The sequence below is a fragment of the Sphaeramia orbicularis genome, chromosome 12 (assembly GCF_902148855.1).
Source record: "Sphaeramia orbicularis chromosome 12, fSphaOr1.1, whole genome shotgun sequence".
NCBI lineage: Eukaryota > Metazoa > Chordata > Actinopteri > Kurtiformes > Apogonidae > Sphaeramia > Sphaeramia orbicularis.
This window is the reverse complement of record NC_043968.1, coordinates 7918180-7935375: the sequence shown is the minus strand read 5'-3', so window position 1 is coordinate 7935375 and position 17196 is coordinate 7918180. Positions and strand designations below refer to the sequence as shown.

General features: G+C 34.1%; 1 protein-coding gene across 1 annotated transcript; it reads left to right on the top strand.

Moving 5' to 3' along the window:
- Positions 1 to 4109: 4109 nt before the first annotated feature.
- Positions 4110 to 17196, top strand: LOC115429173 (endoplasmic reticulum mannosyl-oligosaccharide 1,2-alpha-mannosidase-like). The gene is made up of 4 exons (XM_030148430.1): positions 4110 to 4201; positions 6303 to 6495; positions 10496 to 10644; positions 16855 to 17196. Exons 1-4 carry the CDS (start codon positions 4166 to 4168, stop codon positions 17128 to 17130), a joined length of 654 nt encoding a protein of 217 aa, XP_030004290.1. The 5' UTR covers positions 4110 to 4165; the 3' UTR covers positions 17131 to 17196.

The window sequence follows — 17196 nt, the reverse complement described above, 5'->3', positions numbered from 1 at the left end:
GATGTACTTTTATTAACATTAGGGTCTAAACTTTGAGCAAAAGTTGAAAAAAACATTAATTGTCCTGATTTATTATATTTTTTTAGTAGATGAATATTAATAGAATTTTTTTGGCCCGCCGGCGGGCTGATAGGGCTAAGGGGGTTCAAATTATAGCATAAAAACCTATAAATAATGACAACTCCGAGTTTTCCTCTTCATTTTAGTCCAATAAAAACATTAAATTATGAAAATATTTACATTTACAAACTATCTTTTCACCAAAAAGATGTGAATAACCAAAAAAATAATAATTTCTTTATGAAAAATAAGCTAAATTTTAACAATATTATACAACTTACCACTTGTACATGTGCATTTACACACAATGTTACACAAACATAATATTGTAGAAAATTTGAAGTTTGGAATGTGTAACTAAAATAAGAATGTCGATAATTTATGTGTCAACTTATTAACACAACTTACAAATCGGATCTACAAATCCACAAAACATTTAGTAACAGACAGAATATTGTTAAAAATTGTACTTAATTTTCAGGTTGTTCACATTTTATTGTAAGGGTTATTCGACTATTATTTAACTTTAGGTCACATTGGGCTAAAACCAGTTCAACACCTTTGACTCTTAATATCTTCAGTGTAATTTTTTGCGCTCCATAAAATCATGCTGTGGGCCGGATTGGAACCTTTGGAGGGCCGGGTTTGGCCCCTGGGCCGCATGTTTGACACCTGTGAACTAGGCCAAAGGGAGATCAGTCTGACTGAGACCGGGCCTAGACTGATCTGTGTCTGGTTCCCGGGCTAAGATTAGTCAGTATCAGTGTTGCCACCGCAGGGATTTTCTCATCAGACCCCTGGAGCAGCCCCCCCCCCCCAAAAAAAAATTTGCAATTTTTCAGGTAGATTTCTGTTCCTCTTTGTGTTTCACTTCCTCCAGGAAATACACAGGGCCACATTTCTTTACACTGGTGGGTCTATTCCTTTATTAAACAGGTTATCACCAAAATCCATCGTCAAACTTTCTACAAAAATAATCCCCAAAGTAGGAATTTATTAATAGGAGAAAATGGTGGAGAATGAATGGACATAACAGAAGATAAATAACAAATATAGCTAAATTTTCTCCATAACGGAGAGAGAAAGAAAGAAAATCAGTTTTAGCAATGTCCACAAGATGAGAAAATAACATGTATGTAGTTTAGATGGATGATTAGATTACATTACATTACATTAGATCCCTGAGGTTAGTTTTACTGTAAAAATATCTGTAGCTCCTCTTCATGTCCCACTTCCTCCAGGAAATACACAGGGTACACAGTTCTTTACACTGATGGATCTATTCCTTATTTTAACAGGGTATCACCAAAATCCACCGTCAAACTTTTTACACAAATAATCCCCAAAGTACAAATTTATTAATAGGAGAAAATGGTGGAACATAAATGAACGTTAATAACAAATATAGCTAGTTTTCTGCATAATGGAGAGGGAGAGAAAGAAAGAAAATCTGTTTTTGCAATGTCCACAAGATGAGAAAATAACATGTATTTATTATAGATGGATGATTAGATTAGATTAGATATGAATTAGATTAGATTAGATTAGATTAGATTAGATACGAATAGGATTAGTTTGGATTAGATAAAACTGGGACAGATTAGATTAGATAACAGTAGGATTAGATTTGATTAGATAAACATAGGACAGATTAGATTAGATAAAAATAGGACAGATTAGATTATATTAGATAAAAATAGGATTGGATTAGATAAAAATAGGACAGATTAGATTAGATAAAAATAGGATTAGATTAGATAAAACTAGGACAGATTGGATTAGATAAGAATAGGATAAGATTAGATTGCATTAGATATGAATAGGATTAGATTAGATAAAACTAGGACAGATTGGATTAGATAAGAATAGGATAAGATTAGATTGCATTAGATATGAATAGGATTAGATTAGATAAAAATAGGATTAGATTAGATAAAACTAGGACAGATTAGATTAGATAAGAATAAGATTAGATTAGACAAAAATAGGACAGATTAGATTAGATAAGAATAGGATTAGATTAGATTACATTAGATCTCTGTGGTCAGTTTTACTGTGAAAAATATCTGCAGCTCATTCGTCGACCAACAAAACATCTACAAACATCTGCACTGTGCTTTTAGTTATTTTGTCTGTTTTACTTGTTTTTATCTGTTGTTCTGTGTTTTTGAATCTGTTGGGGTGTTTTTAATGCCGGGTTGTGGTTTTTAAACTTTGTCTAACAACCATGACAAAAGAGAAATTTCTGCATTTACTTGGAACAATTCTGTTCTATTCTATTCTAACGCAATTTATTAACCAATCATTAATTTCCTAATTTTTGCAGAAAATTCTTTACCACTTTAAATTTAAACAGATATAGAATTCCAAATATCATCATTTACAAACGCTAACTCAGTAAAAGTCAGGTACATACATACATGACTCAGTAAATGATGTAATTTAGTGACATTTTCCAGAGGGTTTGACCTGTTTTATTGAGTCAACGGTGGAAGAACGTGTGTATCTGTGTTCTCAGTGTGTTTACCTTCTGTGTGTGTGTGTGTGTGTGTGTGTGTGTGTGTGTGTGTGTGTGTGTGTGTGTGTGTGTTTGTCCGACAGGGAGGACTGGTCTGAATGACTGAGAGCTGAAGCCCGTCCCCCCAGGGGTGAAACCTGTTCTGGGTCCAGCTGCAGGAAATCCCCCAGCTCCTGTATCCGGGGCCCGTTGAGGATCCAGGTGCTGTTGTGGGCCCAGAGGACCAAACACCCCTGATCTGCCTAAACCTGCCCTTAAGGTTTGAGCTGGATCTGTTCACTACCAAAACTAACAACTTCATTTTCACTGAAATATTTAACAGGAAAAGTCCATTTTCATGAGTAAAACCTCAGACATTTAGATACTCTATATGGACAAAAGTATGTGGACGCGTTGAATTCAGGTGTTTCTTTTCTAACAGGGGTCTGGGATACAACACAATAATGACTAATGTTATAATATAGTTTTATATTGGGATAAGTGCCATCGCATTGGTTAGTTTGGATTAAATTGTTATTTTTGCTTCAAAAATGACTCAGATATGGTTTTGACTTAATTATTCTCATCATTGATGTTTTGTTTTTTTTTTATCTATGACTATGATTTTAAATGTTCTGCCTCTAAATTTCTGAACTATTTTTTTTGCTCTGACTGTAAATGAGAATTTTCTACCACAACTAACCCTCTACTTTGTCACTGAGGAAGAAAAATCTCCCATTAAACTTTAAGGAAATATGGATGTTTATAAACTATATGGTCAAAAGTATGTGGACACATTATGTCTACAGCTGTTCATGCTGATTTGATATAAAAACATCAATATTTCCTTGGGAGATTTGAAGAAAGTAGATGGTGAGTGGTAGAAAATTATTATTTACAGTCAGAGCACAATTTTTTGTTTTAGAACTTTTAAAGGTAGAACATTTAATATCATACTCATAGATTAAAAAAAAATCCATTTGGAGAGAAATTAAGTAAAACCATCTTTGAGGCATTTTGGAAGCAAAGATAACAATTTAAACCAAACTAACCAATGCAATGATATTTATCCCATAATATAAAATTATATTCCGACATTAGTCATTGTTGTTTTGTATCCCAGACCCCTGTTTGAAAAGAAACACCTGAATTCAATGTGTCCACACACTTTTGTCCATATAATGTACATAACACTGATCTATCATGAGGTCTTCCGCTTTTTTAGCTCGAGTTCCCTGTTTATTCACAGAAGAAGACATTTCCAAATAAGAGAGGTCCACCCAACCTGCAGAAAGGAGGAAACGTATCTGACACAGCAGGTGGAGAAAAGCAAGAACAAGAGGTGGTTCAAGATGAAGAGGAGAACACTGAGGAGAAGATAGTCAGGTCAGTCAGCCTTTCATCAGCGTTCAGAATGGATCAGAGAACATTAGAATAATCATTAGTCGTCATTTACCAGCAGCAGAAGTCCAGCAGAGAGTGTTTCAGAGAAGCAATGATAAATGATTCAACTCTTCATTCATAAATAACAGGTTTTACTCTTGTCATGCAGCTGGAGAGGAGCGATGACCGAAGCCGACCAGGCCACAGAACCTCTGCCTTCAGCCAATGAGAAGGAAGCAGCAGGAAACACTGCAGAAACAGGCAACGACTCAACTCACATTTATATCAGGACATTATTAAGACTCACATTTGTATCATGGGGTTATTGAAACTCACATATATATCACGATGTTATCGAGATTCGCATTTATATCATGAGGTTATTTAGACTCACATTTATATCATGACGTTATTGAGACTCACATTTATGTCATGATGTTATCAAGACTTGCATTTATATCATGACCTTATTTAGACTCACATTTATATCATGAGTTTATTTAGACTCACATTTATATCATGAGGTTATTGAGACTCACATTTATATCATGAGGTTGTTGAGACTCACATTTGTATCATGAGGTTATTGAGACTCACATTTATATAATGACGTTATCGAGACTCACATTTATATCATGACATTATTGAGACTCACATTTATATCATGACATTGAAACACATTTATATCATGAGGTTATTGAGACTCACATTTATATCATGACGTTATCCAGACTCACATTTATATCATGAGGTTATTGAGACTCACATTTGTATCATAAGGTTATTGAGACTCACATTTATATCATGACGTTATCGAGACTCACATTTATATCATGACATTATTGAGACTCACATTCGTATCATGACATTGAAACACATTTATATCATGAGGTTATTGAGACTCACATTTATATCATGACGTTATCCAGACTCACATTTATATCATGAGGTTATTGAGACTCACATTTGTATCATGAGGTTATTGAGACTCACATTTATATCATGACGTTATCGAGACACACATTTATATCATGACATTATTGAGACTCACATTTATATCATGACATTGAAACACATTTATATCATGAGGTTATTGAGACTCACATTTATATCATGAGTTTATTTAGACTCACATTTATATCATGACGTTATCCAGACTCACATTTATATCATGAGGTTATATAGACTCACATTTATATCATGATGTTATCGAGACTCGCATTTATATCATGAGGTTATCAAGACTCACATTTATATCATGAGGTTAAATAGACTCACATTTATATCATGACTTTATCAAGACTCGCATTTGTATCATGAGGTTATTTAGACTCACATTTATATCATGACGTTATTGAGACTCACATTTATATCATGAGTTTATTTAGACTCACATTTATATCATGAGGTTATTTAGACTCACATTTATATCATGAGGTTAATGAGACTCACATTTATATCATGAGGTTATTGAGACTCACATTTATATAATGACATTATTGAAACACATTTATATCATGAGGTTATTGAGACTCACATTTATATCATGAAGTTATCCAGACACATTTATATCATGACGTTATTGAAACTCACATTTATGTCATGAGATTATTGAGACTCACATTTATATCATGACGCACTTGATATTTACACCCCCCAGCCCCCCATATCACACCATGTGCATGTGCAACCACACTATTAATATGTAAATCATCTTTTCTGGTCTGGTCTTACTTAAAAATACAGTTTTTATATTCCAGTGAGTGTTTTTCATGGGTGTTTCTTTGAGAAGGGACCTAATGTTGAAGTGTTTCCTGCCCTTTTCATTTTTGTTTGCAATATTGTCAAGGAACAACGCTATTAACAAACAAAAACTGACTCAACTGTAAATGAAATGACAACAGAAACATGTAACGTGATGGGAGTAACACTACTAATTTCATTGAACATACAGTAACAGTAAAGGCTATTCTATGCTATGCTATGCTATGCTATACTATACTAGACTGTACTAACAAATACGCGTAAAGTTTTTTTTTTTCATCATACTGTTTTTTCCACTTGTTTCCAGAGTAGAGAAAACTTTTCCTTCTTTTTGATTCCGTGGAGTAACTTTGTTGTTTCCCTCTCAAACAGATTCTTTAAGGTAGCCCAGGTCAGCTCTGCTCCTATATGCTGTTTTAGACCACCACCATTTTTTTTTTTTACTTAAAGTTTGAACATCTTTAACACGTGGTATAAAACCCAGCAGCAGAATCAAAGCACAGCACAGAATATTTCTCCTACTGAAAATAATCAGTGTATGAAGAGCCTCATGGAGGAGCCTCTGGCTTTAATTCCTTATTTATCCGTGTGTCTGTAGTTTCATCTGGGGTCGTGGACCGACTGGAAGCGGTACACCAGGCTTTCAGACACGCGTGGACGGGCTACAAGGACCACGCATTGGGGTCACGACGAGTTCAAGCCCATCTCCAAGTCCTTTGGAGAGTGGTTTGGACTGGGTTTGACCCTCATAGACTCTCTGGACACCATGTGGATTCTGGGCCTGAAAGAAGGTACTGCATGTTTTTCAGGGGAGGGGATTATATTAGATTATATTCCATTGGATTAGATTACATTGCATTAGATTTCATTAGATTAGAGTACATTACATTAGATTATATTTGCTTGGATTATATTATATTAGATTACACTGGATTGGATTATATTACATTACATTAGAGTACATTACATTAGATTATATTAGGTTAGATTACATTAGATTAGATTACATCAGATTTCATTATATTACATTTCAGTACATTCCATTAGATTACATTCCATTCGATTTCATTTGACTATATTAGGTTAGATTTCATTTGATTAGACAACATTACATTAAATTAGATTAGATGACATTGCTTTACATTACATTATGTTCGGTTAGGTTACATTAGATTAGATTATATCATTTTACATTACATTATTTTAGGTTAGATTACATCAGATTTTATTAGATTAGGTTAGATAAAATTAGGTAACATTCGATTAGATATCATTAGATTAGATTACATTAGATTACATTAGATTCGACTACATTACATTGGATTACATTAGATGACATTGTATTACATTTGATTATATTAGGTTAGATTACATTATAGTAGATTATATTAGATTACATTAAATTAGATTAGATGACATTGCATTACATTACATTATACAGTCTACTCTCGTTAAACCGCCCGCCGTTATACCGCCATTTTCGCTCACCGCCGACCAAAACCATTGCACAAAAATCCCCAATGCATTATTCCATTAGCTACCGCCATTTCCGCCTATCGCCATCCGCCAGCCCAGTTCCATGCACAAACAACACTTATACCATTGATTTCCCGACCGTTATACCGCTAGCGTGATTGCCATCGAGTACACATAAATTTTAACAATGCACTGAAACAAACGCGCCAGACGCTGATCGCGACAAGCTACGAGTAGGTCTACGGAACGGCCACCGTTCATTTATCGCAGAACACTCAGTAGGTCAGGATGTCGGGAAGAGGACGTGGGATTAAGCCAAAGCCTCAAGATGATGGGGTGTCATTTCCCGACACGGTATAATAATGCTTAAAATGTTTCCCCACTTTAAATGATCCCTTACAACATAACAGAATCAAGATTTATTAGAAACGCAATTAGAACGGGTTAACGGAGGCAGCATAGACATCATATAGTAAAGACATGCACATTATGGACGCAACCCGTTGTAACGCCATTTTCACTATACCGCCAATTTGGACGTGAACGGAAGTTGGCGGTATAACGAGAGTAGACTGTATTCTGTTAGGTTACATTAGATTAGATTATATCAGATTACATTACATTTTTTTAGGTTAGATTACATCAGATTTTATTAGATTAGATTAGATTACAGAACATTGCATTGCATTAGAATACATTTTATTAGATTAGGTTACATTAGATTAGATATCATTAGATTCGACTACATTACATTACATTAGATTAAATGACATTGGATTATATTAGGTTGGATTGCATTTTATTAGATTAGATTACAGTAGGTTACATTAGATTAGATTACATTAGATTATATTGCATTACATTACATTAGATTATATAAAGTTAGATTGCATAAAATTATTTTAGGTTAGATTGCATTACATTGGATTACATTAGATTATATTAAATGAGATTATATTAGATTACATTAGATAGTACTAGATTAGATTACATCAGATTAGATTAGATTACATTACTTTAGATTATATTAGGTTAGATTATAACACATTACATTAGATTACATTTCATATAATTACAGTCCACAAGTTGATATATCAACCAAATACCCCATGATCTGGTGAGCCGTTATGCTATGAGGCTAACATGGTCACGTATATTGTCGTCACAAACAGCACATTTTCCTCCTGCAGTTTTATTCAGTCCTGCTCTGGATTTACAGACTGCACAAACATGCCACGAGACATTTAGAGAACGTTTGATCTGCCTGTTACTGTAGGTCAGGAGTGTGGAACTCATTTTAGTTTAGGTTCCACCTTCAGCCCAGTATGATCTGAAGTGGGCCGGACCAATAAAATAGTAACATAATAACCTATGATTAATGTCAACTACAAACTTTTGTCTGTTTTTTTTCTATTATTTATTTATTGCTTTTTATAATATTCCATTGACATGTACATCTGAACCCTTTCATGCATAGTGGTCACTACAGTGGACAGTTATTCTACAGCTTTAACCCTTTCATGCATGAATTATAAGGACCTTCGTCAAGATATTTTTCCTGAGTGTTTATATTCCTCTTTAGACATTAAAAAAACAAAAAAAAACAATGTGATTGAGTTTTTTGTTTGTTTTTGTTTTTTAAGGGGTTGCAAATATGTCAACTCAGCTGGACACCTTGCATTTAATTTTTGAAGCAAAGAAACATGTATTTAAAAGTTTCTATCAGAAAGTGATATGGAAAACTATGCGATTAAAAACATTTTTAAGGCTGCTAATCAGATGTTTTCTCATACCCAAATACAAATGATGACTCACTTCATGGAGATAATATGCAAAAAAAAAAAAAAAAAAACTTATTACTTAAAAAAAAAAAAAAAAAAGCAAAAACTGGTAATTACAGTCTAATAACAATTAGTGATTGGTTTCCCCTCAAACATGTTAGTGCAGATCAGGTTTATCAAGAACAGCACAGTTACAATAATGGTATGAAAGTCAGTTTATGGGATGGTGCATAAGTGTCCACTGTGTTGGTTGATATGGAGCTAAAACAACAAAACCCATGAATATACAAGAGAACAGCTGTAGAGTAACTGTCCACTGGAGTGACCACTGTGCATGAAAGGGTTAATCTTGTATATTCATGGGTTTTGTTGTTTTAGTTCCATATCAACCAACACAGTGGACACTTATGCATCATCTCATAAACTGCAATTCATACCATTATTGTAACTTTGCTGTTCTTAATTGGTTCTTGAGTGGAAATCAATTGTTAATATTTATTTTTTGCATATTATCTCCATGAAGTGAGTAATAATTAGTATTAGAATACGTTAAAATGTGAGAAAACATCAGATTAGCTGCATTAAACATGGTTTCATTTCACTGTTTTTATATCACTTTATGATATTGGGTTTTAACCCTTTCATGCATACTGGTCACTCCAGTGGACAGCTATTTTCTTGCATATTCATAGATTTTGTTGTTCTTTTCATTGTTTTTTTGTTTTTTTTTACACATATGTTTATCAAAGTTTTAAGACACTACATATCTTATCTGACATGAATTGGTAACATTATGTAGATCTCTCCTGAGCATAAACCCCCAGAATCACAAGAATTACCCATAGTTTTCACACATTTTATCAGTAAATACATGTTTCTGTGCGTCAAAAATTAAACACATGGTGTCCAGCTGAGTGGACATTTTTGCAACTTCATGAAAAATAGGTTCATAAGAATTATTTTTTGTCATTATTTTTTTTTTTTAATGTATTTTTTCCTTTTTTTAAAATTATTGTTATTTTATTATTATTTTTAAAACTTATTTTTCAGAAGAAAGTTTTCAGTCACATTGTTTTTTTCATGCCTAAAGAGGAATAAAAACACTCAGGAAAAAATTTTGATTAAGGTTCTCATACTTCGTGCATGAAAGGGTTAAATCCATGTTTCTTTGCTTCAAGAATAAAATTCATGGTGTAGCTGAGTGGACATTTTTATAACTCCATGAAAAACAGGTTGATTTAAAAAAAAAAAAAAAAAAATCAATCACATTGTTTTTTTTTCATGCATAAAGAGGAATAAAAACACTCAGGAAAAAAAATCTTGATTAAGGTTCTCATAATTCGTGCATGAAAGGGTTAAGCACATACACTATTTACAGATCACAGTAGATCTACAAATACACAAAACATTAAGTAACAGGCAGAATATTGTCAAAATTATACTTAAAACATTTCAGGTTATTCACATTTTTTGTGAAAGGATAGTTGGATAATTACAGGATAGATGTAATTTAGACCATTTTTACTTCATACAGAGTTTACTGAGGCGAGGGTCTGGGTGGAGATGGACCTCTCCTTCCACAAGAATGTGGATGTGAACCTTTTTGAAACAACAATCCGTGTCCTCGGGGGTTTGATCAGCACCTACCACCTGTCAGCAGACCAGCTGTTCCTGGAGAAAGGAGTGAGTCATCCAAACGTCAATTTAACTGATTAGTTTGTATTAATTAACTGCACCAGGGCTGTCAAACTCATTTTAGATCAGGTTCCACATTCAGCCCAATATGATCTAAAGTGGGCCGGGACAGTAAAATAATAACATAGTAACTTGTAAATAATAATCCAAATTTTTCTGTTGTACTGCAAAAAAGTAAAAATCCCTTTATGAAAATGTGAATAACCTGAACAACATATGACAAGGTTCAAGGTTTCAGTTGCATTTTAGTGACATTAACCCTTTCATGCATACTGGTCACTACAGTGGACAGTTATTCTCCAGCTGTTCTCTTGTATATTCATGGATTTTGTTCTTTTTTTTTGTTTGTTTTTTTTCCACACATATCTTTATTAAAGTTTTAAGACACTACGTATCTTTTCTGACATGAATTGGAAACCTTGTGTAGATCTCCCCTGAGCATAAACCCCCAGAATCACAAGCCCCCCCTCCCATAGTTTTCACACAATTTATCAGTAAATACATGTTTTGTTGCTTCAACAATTAAACGCATGGTGTCCAGCTGATGATGATGATGGTGATAATGATGATGATGATAATGATGATGATGATTACTATTATTATTATTATTATTATTTCTTTTTTACTTTTTTACTTTTTTATGTTTTTTTTTTTGACTTTTTATTTATTTTATCTGTTTATTTTTTTAAATAAGAATTTTTTTCAATCACATTGTTTTTTTTTTCATGTTTAAAGAGAAATTAAAACACTCATGAGAACCTTAATCAAGATTTTTTCTCTAATTCGTGCATGAAAGGGTCTGTATCTGTCTGTGTCTGTAATGTTACTGTCAGTCAGCGTTACTTTTATCACCGTCATTTATTTGGTTCAATCTCCACACTCTTCACACTCCACACACATTATTCCTCCTCCTCGTACCTGCTGCACTGAACTGGGAATCAAACGGCCATAAGTGGTATCGGTGCATTTGTATCAGATGTCTTTTACGAGTACGAGTACACACACTGAGTATCGGAGCCGATGCCGATACTCGTATCGCTATTCTACAGCTGTTTTCTTGTATATTCATGGATTTTGTTGTTCTTTTCGTTGTTTTTTTTGTTTGTTTGTTTGTTTTCCACACATATCTTTATTAAAGTTTTAAGACACTACACATCTTTTCTGACATGAATTAGTAACATTATGTAGATCTCTCCTGAGCATAAACCCCCAGAATCACAAGTCCTCCCCATAGTTTTCACACAGTTTATCACTAAATACATGTTTCTGTGCATCAAAAATTAAACATGTGGTGTCCAGCTGAGTGGACATTTTTGCAGCTTCATGAAAAATAGGTTCATAATTTTTTTTTCATTGTTATTTTTTTTATGTATTTTTGAATTTTTTTTTTTTTTTTTTTTTTTTCCAGAAGAAAGTTTTCAGTCACATTGTGTTTTTTCATGCCTAAAGAGGAATAAAAAATTTTGCTTCAGGTTCTCATAATTTGTGCATGAAAGGGTTAAGGACAAAAATTCAGGTTCTTGGTTATGGACTGAAAATATATCAGTTTAGGGTCAAATTTTCTCAGGAATTTGAATCTGAAATCCTTTATGCAAAATCTCTGGTTAAATTGGCTTCATCATTGACAGAGCAAGTCCAAATCTAACAAATTGGTGGGCAGTTTCAAAAACCAATATGAAAATTTGGTTGTAAAAAAAACTTGATCTCACTTTAGGAAAGTAAATGGGCCTAAATGATATAAACTAATTGTAGCCTGTGATACGGATCGTATTAAATGGTAGTTGAATGTGACTTTAAATTTTGCTCTACAATGTCAGGTGAATATCATACATCATACATCATGAACCAAAATGGAGAAGACAAAAAGTAATGTTGCAGGTTGTTTTGCTTGAAGAATCTTCTATTTTCGCAGATGCATCCTCCTTTGTACTGAACAGTCAGTGTCGGGTCAGGTTCATGTGTGCTGAACTCAGAGAAAAGGCCAGAAAAAGATCTTGTCTTGCAGCTTTGTGGTAAAAGCGAGCTGAGTTCATCTTGATTATGAACTTAGGGACTTTCTGTGGTCAAGAATTGCTCAAGTGTTAGAACTAGACATACTTACAGAAACTCTTTGTGGTTTAACTATGCAGTGTTAGCTAAATCGTTGGTGCAAATGTCAAACCAAGGTGTGATTAACTCAGGTGAACTTTCTAATGTGTTTTTTGTTAGAATTAGCTAATGTGGAGTTATTGACGTAAGCTGTGACATGTTTTACCCAGCAACAAGTGTTCGACCAATCATTGAGATTATGAACCAAATATGGAAGTCTTCCAAGTGACTGAAGACTATAAAATGTGATGACGAGACGAGACAAGGGGGAGACGAATAGTGTGTTTGATGCTAGACTAAATGATCACTGACTTCTTTCCTTTTTTTGACCTTTTCCCTGTTTTTGCCTGAAGCAATAAACCAAACTATTATTTTAACTTTTTAAAACCTCAAACCTTCTCTTTGGTAAGTTCTTCCATTTCTCCTGGTTTGGTCCTTCCATCCGAAACATAACTGGTGAGTTAATTTAAATTACGCGACCCCCCTCTGGGGCAGCCCGGATTTAACCGGACAGCCGTTTTTACAGAAGTATTGGAGTAAGGTGGAGAAACACCGGCGGTCATGTGTTCCGCATGGGCACGCAGTTTAAGTCAGAGCAAAGCGGAAAGAGTACCCGGTGTATAAAATATAAAGATGTCTGACGCGGTAAATTCATTAACCGAAATTTAATTGTGGTTTTTGAGATTTACTGTTACTGGCGTGTTCAAGAAGCCCATGTAGGTGGGCACAATTGATTCAGTTTTGGAGGCTAGATATTGAAAATTGAGTGAATGCAAGTTTTTTTTTTTTTTTTTTTACAATGGTCTGTATTTTTTTCACAAACTAAATACTGATGGGGGTAGGGTTAGTAAAAGTAACGATTTGACTGATCTAATATTAGAATAGACTTAATTGTTGGGGAATGCTTTATTCACAACAGAAAAAGAAAGACAATAGTGTATAATACATACAGATTTATGATCATATCAACTCTACGTACAGAATTAGAAGTCAAATTCTTACCTAGAAGCCAAAAAATCCAAACTAAACTGTCCCAGGACGTCTTCTGAGGAACTGGCTGATCTGACGTCACTGACTTTGAACTGAAATCACTGAAACTGATCCTCATTCTAAAGGCCAGACCATAAACTCTGCTTCTAAGGCTCAAAGGAAGCAAGTTCAATGAACATTTACAAGCAGCAACAGGATTAATGTGGGTTTTCAAATTATTTGTCACTGAAAAAGGGTCATTTTTACCCACTTTTCAGCAAACATCATGAAAAAAGTCACACAAGGACAAGTCATACACATTTTTGGATGTTATATTCTGAAAATACACAATTTTTCCAATAAATTCAACACAAGACACTGCATGAAAGGTATACATTTATTCCACAATATTTTTTTCACAATAATGTCACAATAAGGAGAAGTTTCAACCTCGTCATATACATTTACTAATTATTTATTGTCAAATGTGAGTGTTCTATGTGTTTTAACTGTGTAATCTTGTAACTGTGTGTTGTATTTGCTGCTGTCTATCTTGGCCAGGACTCTATGTAAAAGAGATTCTTAATCTCAATGGGATTTTTCCTGGTTATATAAAGATTAAATCAAAAAAGAAATTAAAAAAAAAGAAATTTCTTAAGAAAAATAAGTGCAATTTACTAATATAATGATAACTCCAATTTTTTTCTCTTTGTTTTTGTACATAAAAGTATAATTTTAACAATATTAAGTCTCAGTTTATCATTTTCACATTTATTAGGACTTACAGACCACAGTGGATCTACAAATACACACAACATTTAATAACAGGCAGAATTTTGGTAACATTTCACTTAGAAATTTCAGGTTGTTCATGGTTTTAGATTATCCACTTTTTTTGTTTGTAAATGTAAACAATTTCGTCATGTAATTTTCGTCTTTTACACTAAAACAGACAAAAATTTAGTTGGCATCATTTATAGCAGGGGTGTCAAACATGCATCCCGGGGGCCAAATGCATCCAGCCAAAGGTTCCAATCTGACCCATGGGATAAATTTGCAAAGGGCAAAAATTCCGCAGTCAAGGCATTTTAGTTAAGGTTCCACATACAGACCAACATGATCTACAGTCAAATAATAGCAGCAGAATCACCCTACAAAACATAATGACTCCATATTTTCTTCTCGGTTTGATGTGAAAAAAAAAAAAAAATTACACTATACCTATAAATAATGAAAACTTCGAATTTCTGTCTTTGTTTTAGTGCAAAAAAAATCACATTAAATTATGAAAATATTTACATTTACAAACTATCCTGTAACAGTAAAATGTGAATAACCTGAACAAATATGAACAACCTGAAATGTCTAAAGAAAATTAAGCACAATTTTAAGTGTTTAGTGTCTTTGTAGATCTAATCCATAATGCACATGTAAAATGACAAGTTAATGCAATATGTTGTTAAAACTGCACTTATTCTTCTTATGAAATTTCTTTTTTTTTTTCAGGTTATTCACATCTTTTTTGTTTGGATAGTTTATGAAAGTATTTTCATCATTTAATGGGGGTTTTTTTGCACTAAAACAAAGACAAAAATTTGGAGTTGTCATTATTTATAGGTTATTATGCTATTATTTGACAGGTCCGGCCCACTGGAGATCAAATCAGGCTGAATGTGGAACCTGAAAGAAAATGAGTTTGAGAACCCTGATTTATAGGTTATTATGTTATTATTTTACTGGTCCGGCCCACTTTTCCATTATATTGTGCTACAGCTGACCCCTTGATGGTTAATATTCAAGTGTAATTTTTGCATTTCACACATTCACCCCACAGGCCGGATTGGACCCTTTAGCAGGCTGGTTTTGGCCCGTGGGCCGTATGTTTAACACCCCTGAACTAGATTATACGTTTGATTTGAGGGTGATAATGGAGTAATCGTTTCCTGTCTCACTTTAAAGAAAGACCTGGGGTCCCGGGTTGATGCCTGCCTTCAAAACTCCGTCAGAGATCCCATTCTTAGACGTCAACATCGGGAAAGGAATATGAAAATCAATATCTTTGAAAAAAAAAATGCAATTTTCTCAGTTTGTTGCTCAAAATTCATTTTTTTCCTGAAAATGACAAATATTCAAATGTTTACATCTCACGAACGAATGAAGATAGAGTAAAGTTGTTTTTTGTGTTTAAAAGTTGAAGTTCTGTTCTTTCTTTTGATGTATTCAGTGTTCACATACTCCTAACACAACATTTTCAGTGAGCCGTCAAAGATTAGTGAATGTGACCAATCAAAAATAAGTTCAAGTGGTCCTGGCTCGAGGAAACTGATAGAAATATCGATTTTCTGTCGCGGTACGTCTGGGAGACAAGCAAACCAGGTTTGTTACCCAATGAAGTCATTCAGAAAAGTTCAGTTTTTTTTTTCTTTCCTCACTTTCATCACTGAATTCCTCCCTTTACCAGTGCTTCTATCTATCAATCTATCTATCATTCTATCTATCGTTCTATCATTCTATCGTTCTATCATTCTATGTATCGTTCTATCTAGCTATCTATCTTACATACTAGACAAATATTATCAATATGATAATTAAAAGAAATGTAGATAAGTGCGAGAATATAGTCGTGTGTAATTATAATTATGAGGTTGTAAGGTGGAATTAATCAGTCTGATGGCTACAGGCAGGAATCATTTCCTGTGTGGTACATTTGGGTGCTATCAGTTATTTTTAATACTGGAAAGTGTTGGCTTTACTTCTAGTCGTCTGACAGGAAAAACATTCCCTGGGGTCAATTTGTTTTAAACCTGACATCTGGTGTGATCAATGGAGGTGACGAGTACGAGCGCGAGTGTGCTTTAAATCCGTCACGTTGACAGTCTGAGCGCCTCCTTAAAACACAGGCTGAACATTTTGACATGCGCTTGAATAATTCCTGGCATCAACGATTTGAAATTCACCACATTTCTTCTGCATGTGAAATTTCTAATAAGCCTCCAGAGATAAATGGGCAATAACGGTACTTTCCAAGAGATTGAGCCACGAGATATCGGCAGTAAGACAGGTTTATTATGTCTTGTCTGGACTCTGATATCAACCCTTCCGGGTTTTTTTTTAATTTTTTTTTTTATTTAATCTCCCCAGGAGGTTGTGAATGAGGTGATGAAGCTGGTCCATAAGCTGCCGGGGAAACACGACGGCCTGGTGCCCATGTTCATTAACACCAACAGTGGACAGTTCACACACAAAGGAGTGTTCACACTGGGCGCCCGAGCAGACAGCTACTACCAATATCTGCTCAAACCGTGGATCCAAGGAGCCAAGACAGAAGACGAGGAATTACAAGTTTACATTTCTGAGTCCGGTGTAAACGCTGGCACACAAACACAGACACTTAGAGGTTGGGTTTCTACACAGTGAGTGACTATTATTGAGATTTACGCCAAACAAAACACAAAATATAGTGGTTTATATAAACCAGGGCTG

What these genes read in the sequence shown, in the direction of transcription:
- LOC115429173 (XM_030148430.1), top strand. Translation starts at nt 4,166, where the DNA reads ATGAGAAGGAAGCAGCAGGAAACACTGCAGAAACAG. An exon ending in AGGAAACACTGCAGAAACAG is followed by an intron (nt 4,202 to 6,302) that starts GCAACGACTCAA and finishes GTGTGTCTGTAG; the next exon opens with TTTCATCTGGGGTCGTGGAC. An exon ending in AGCTGTTCCTGGAGAAAGGA is followed by an intron (nt 10,645 to 16,854) that starts GTGAGTCATCCA and finishes TAATCTCCCCAG; the next exon opens with GAGGTTGTGAATGAGGTGAT.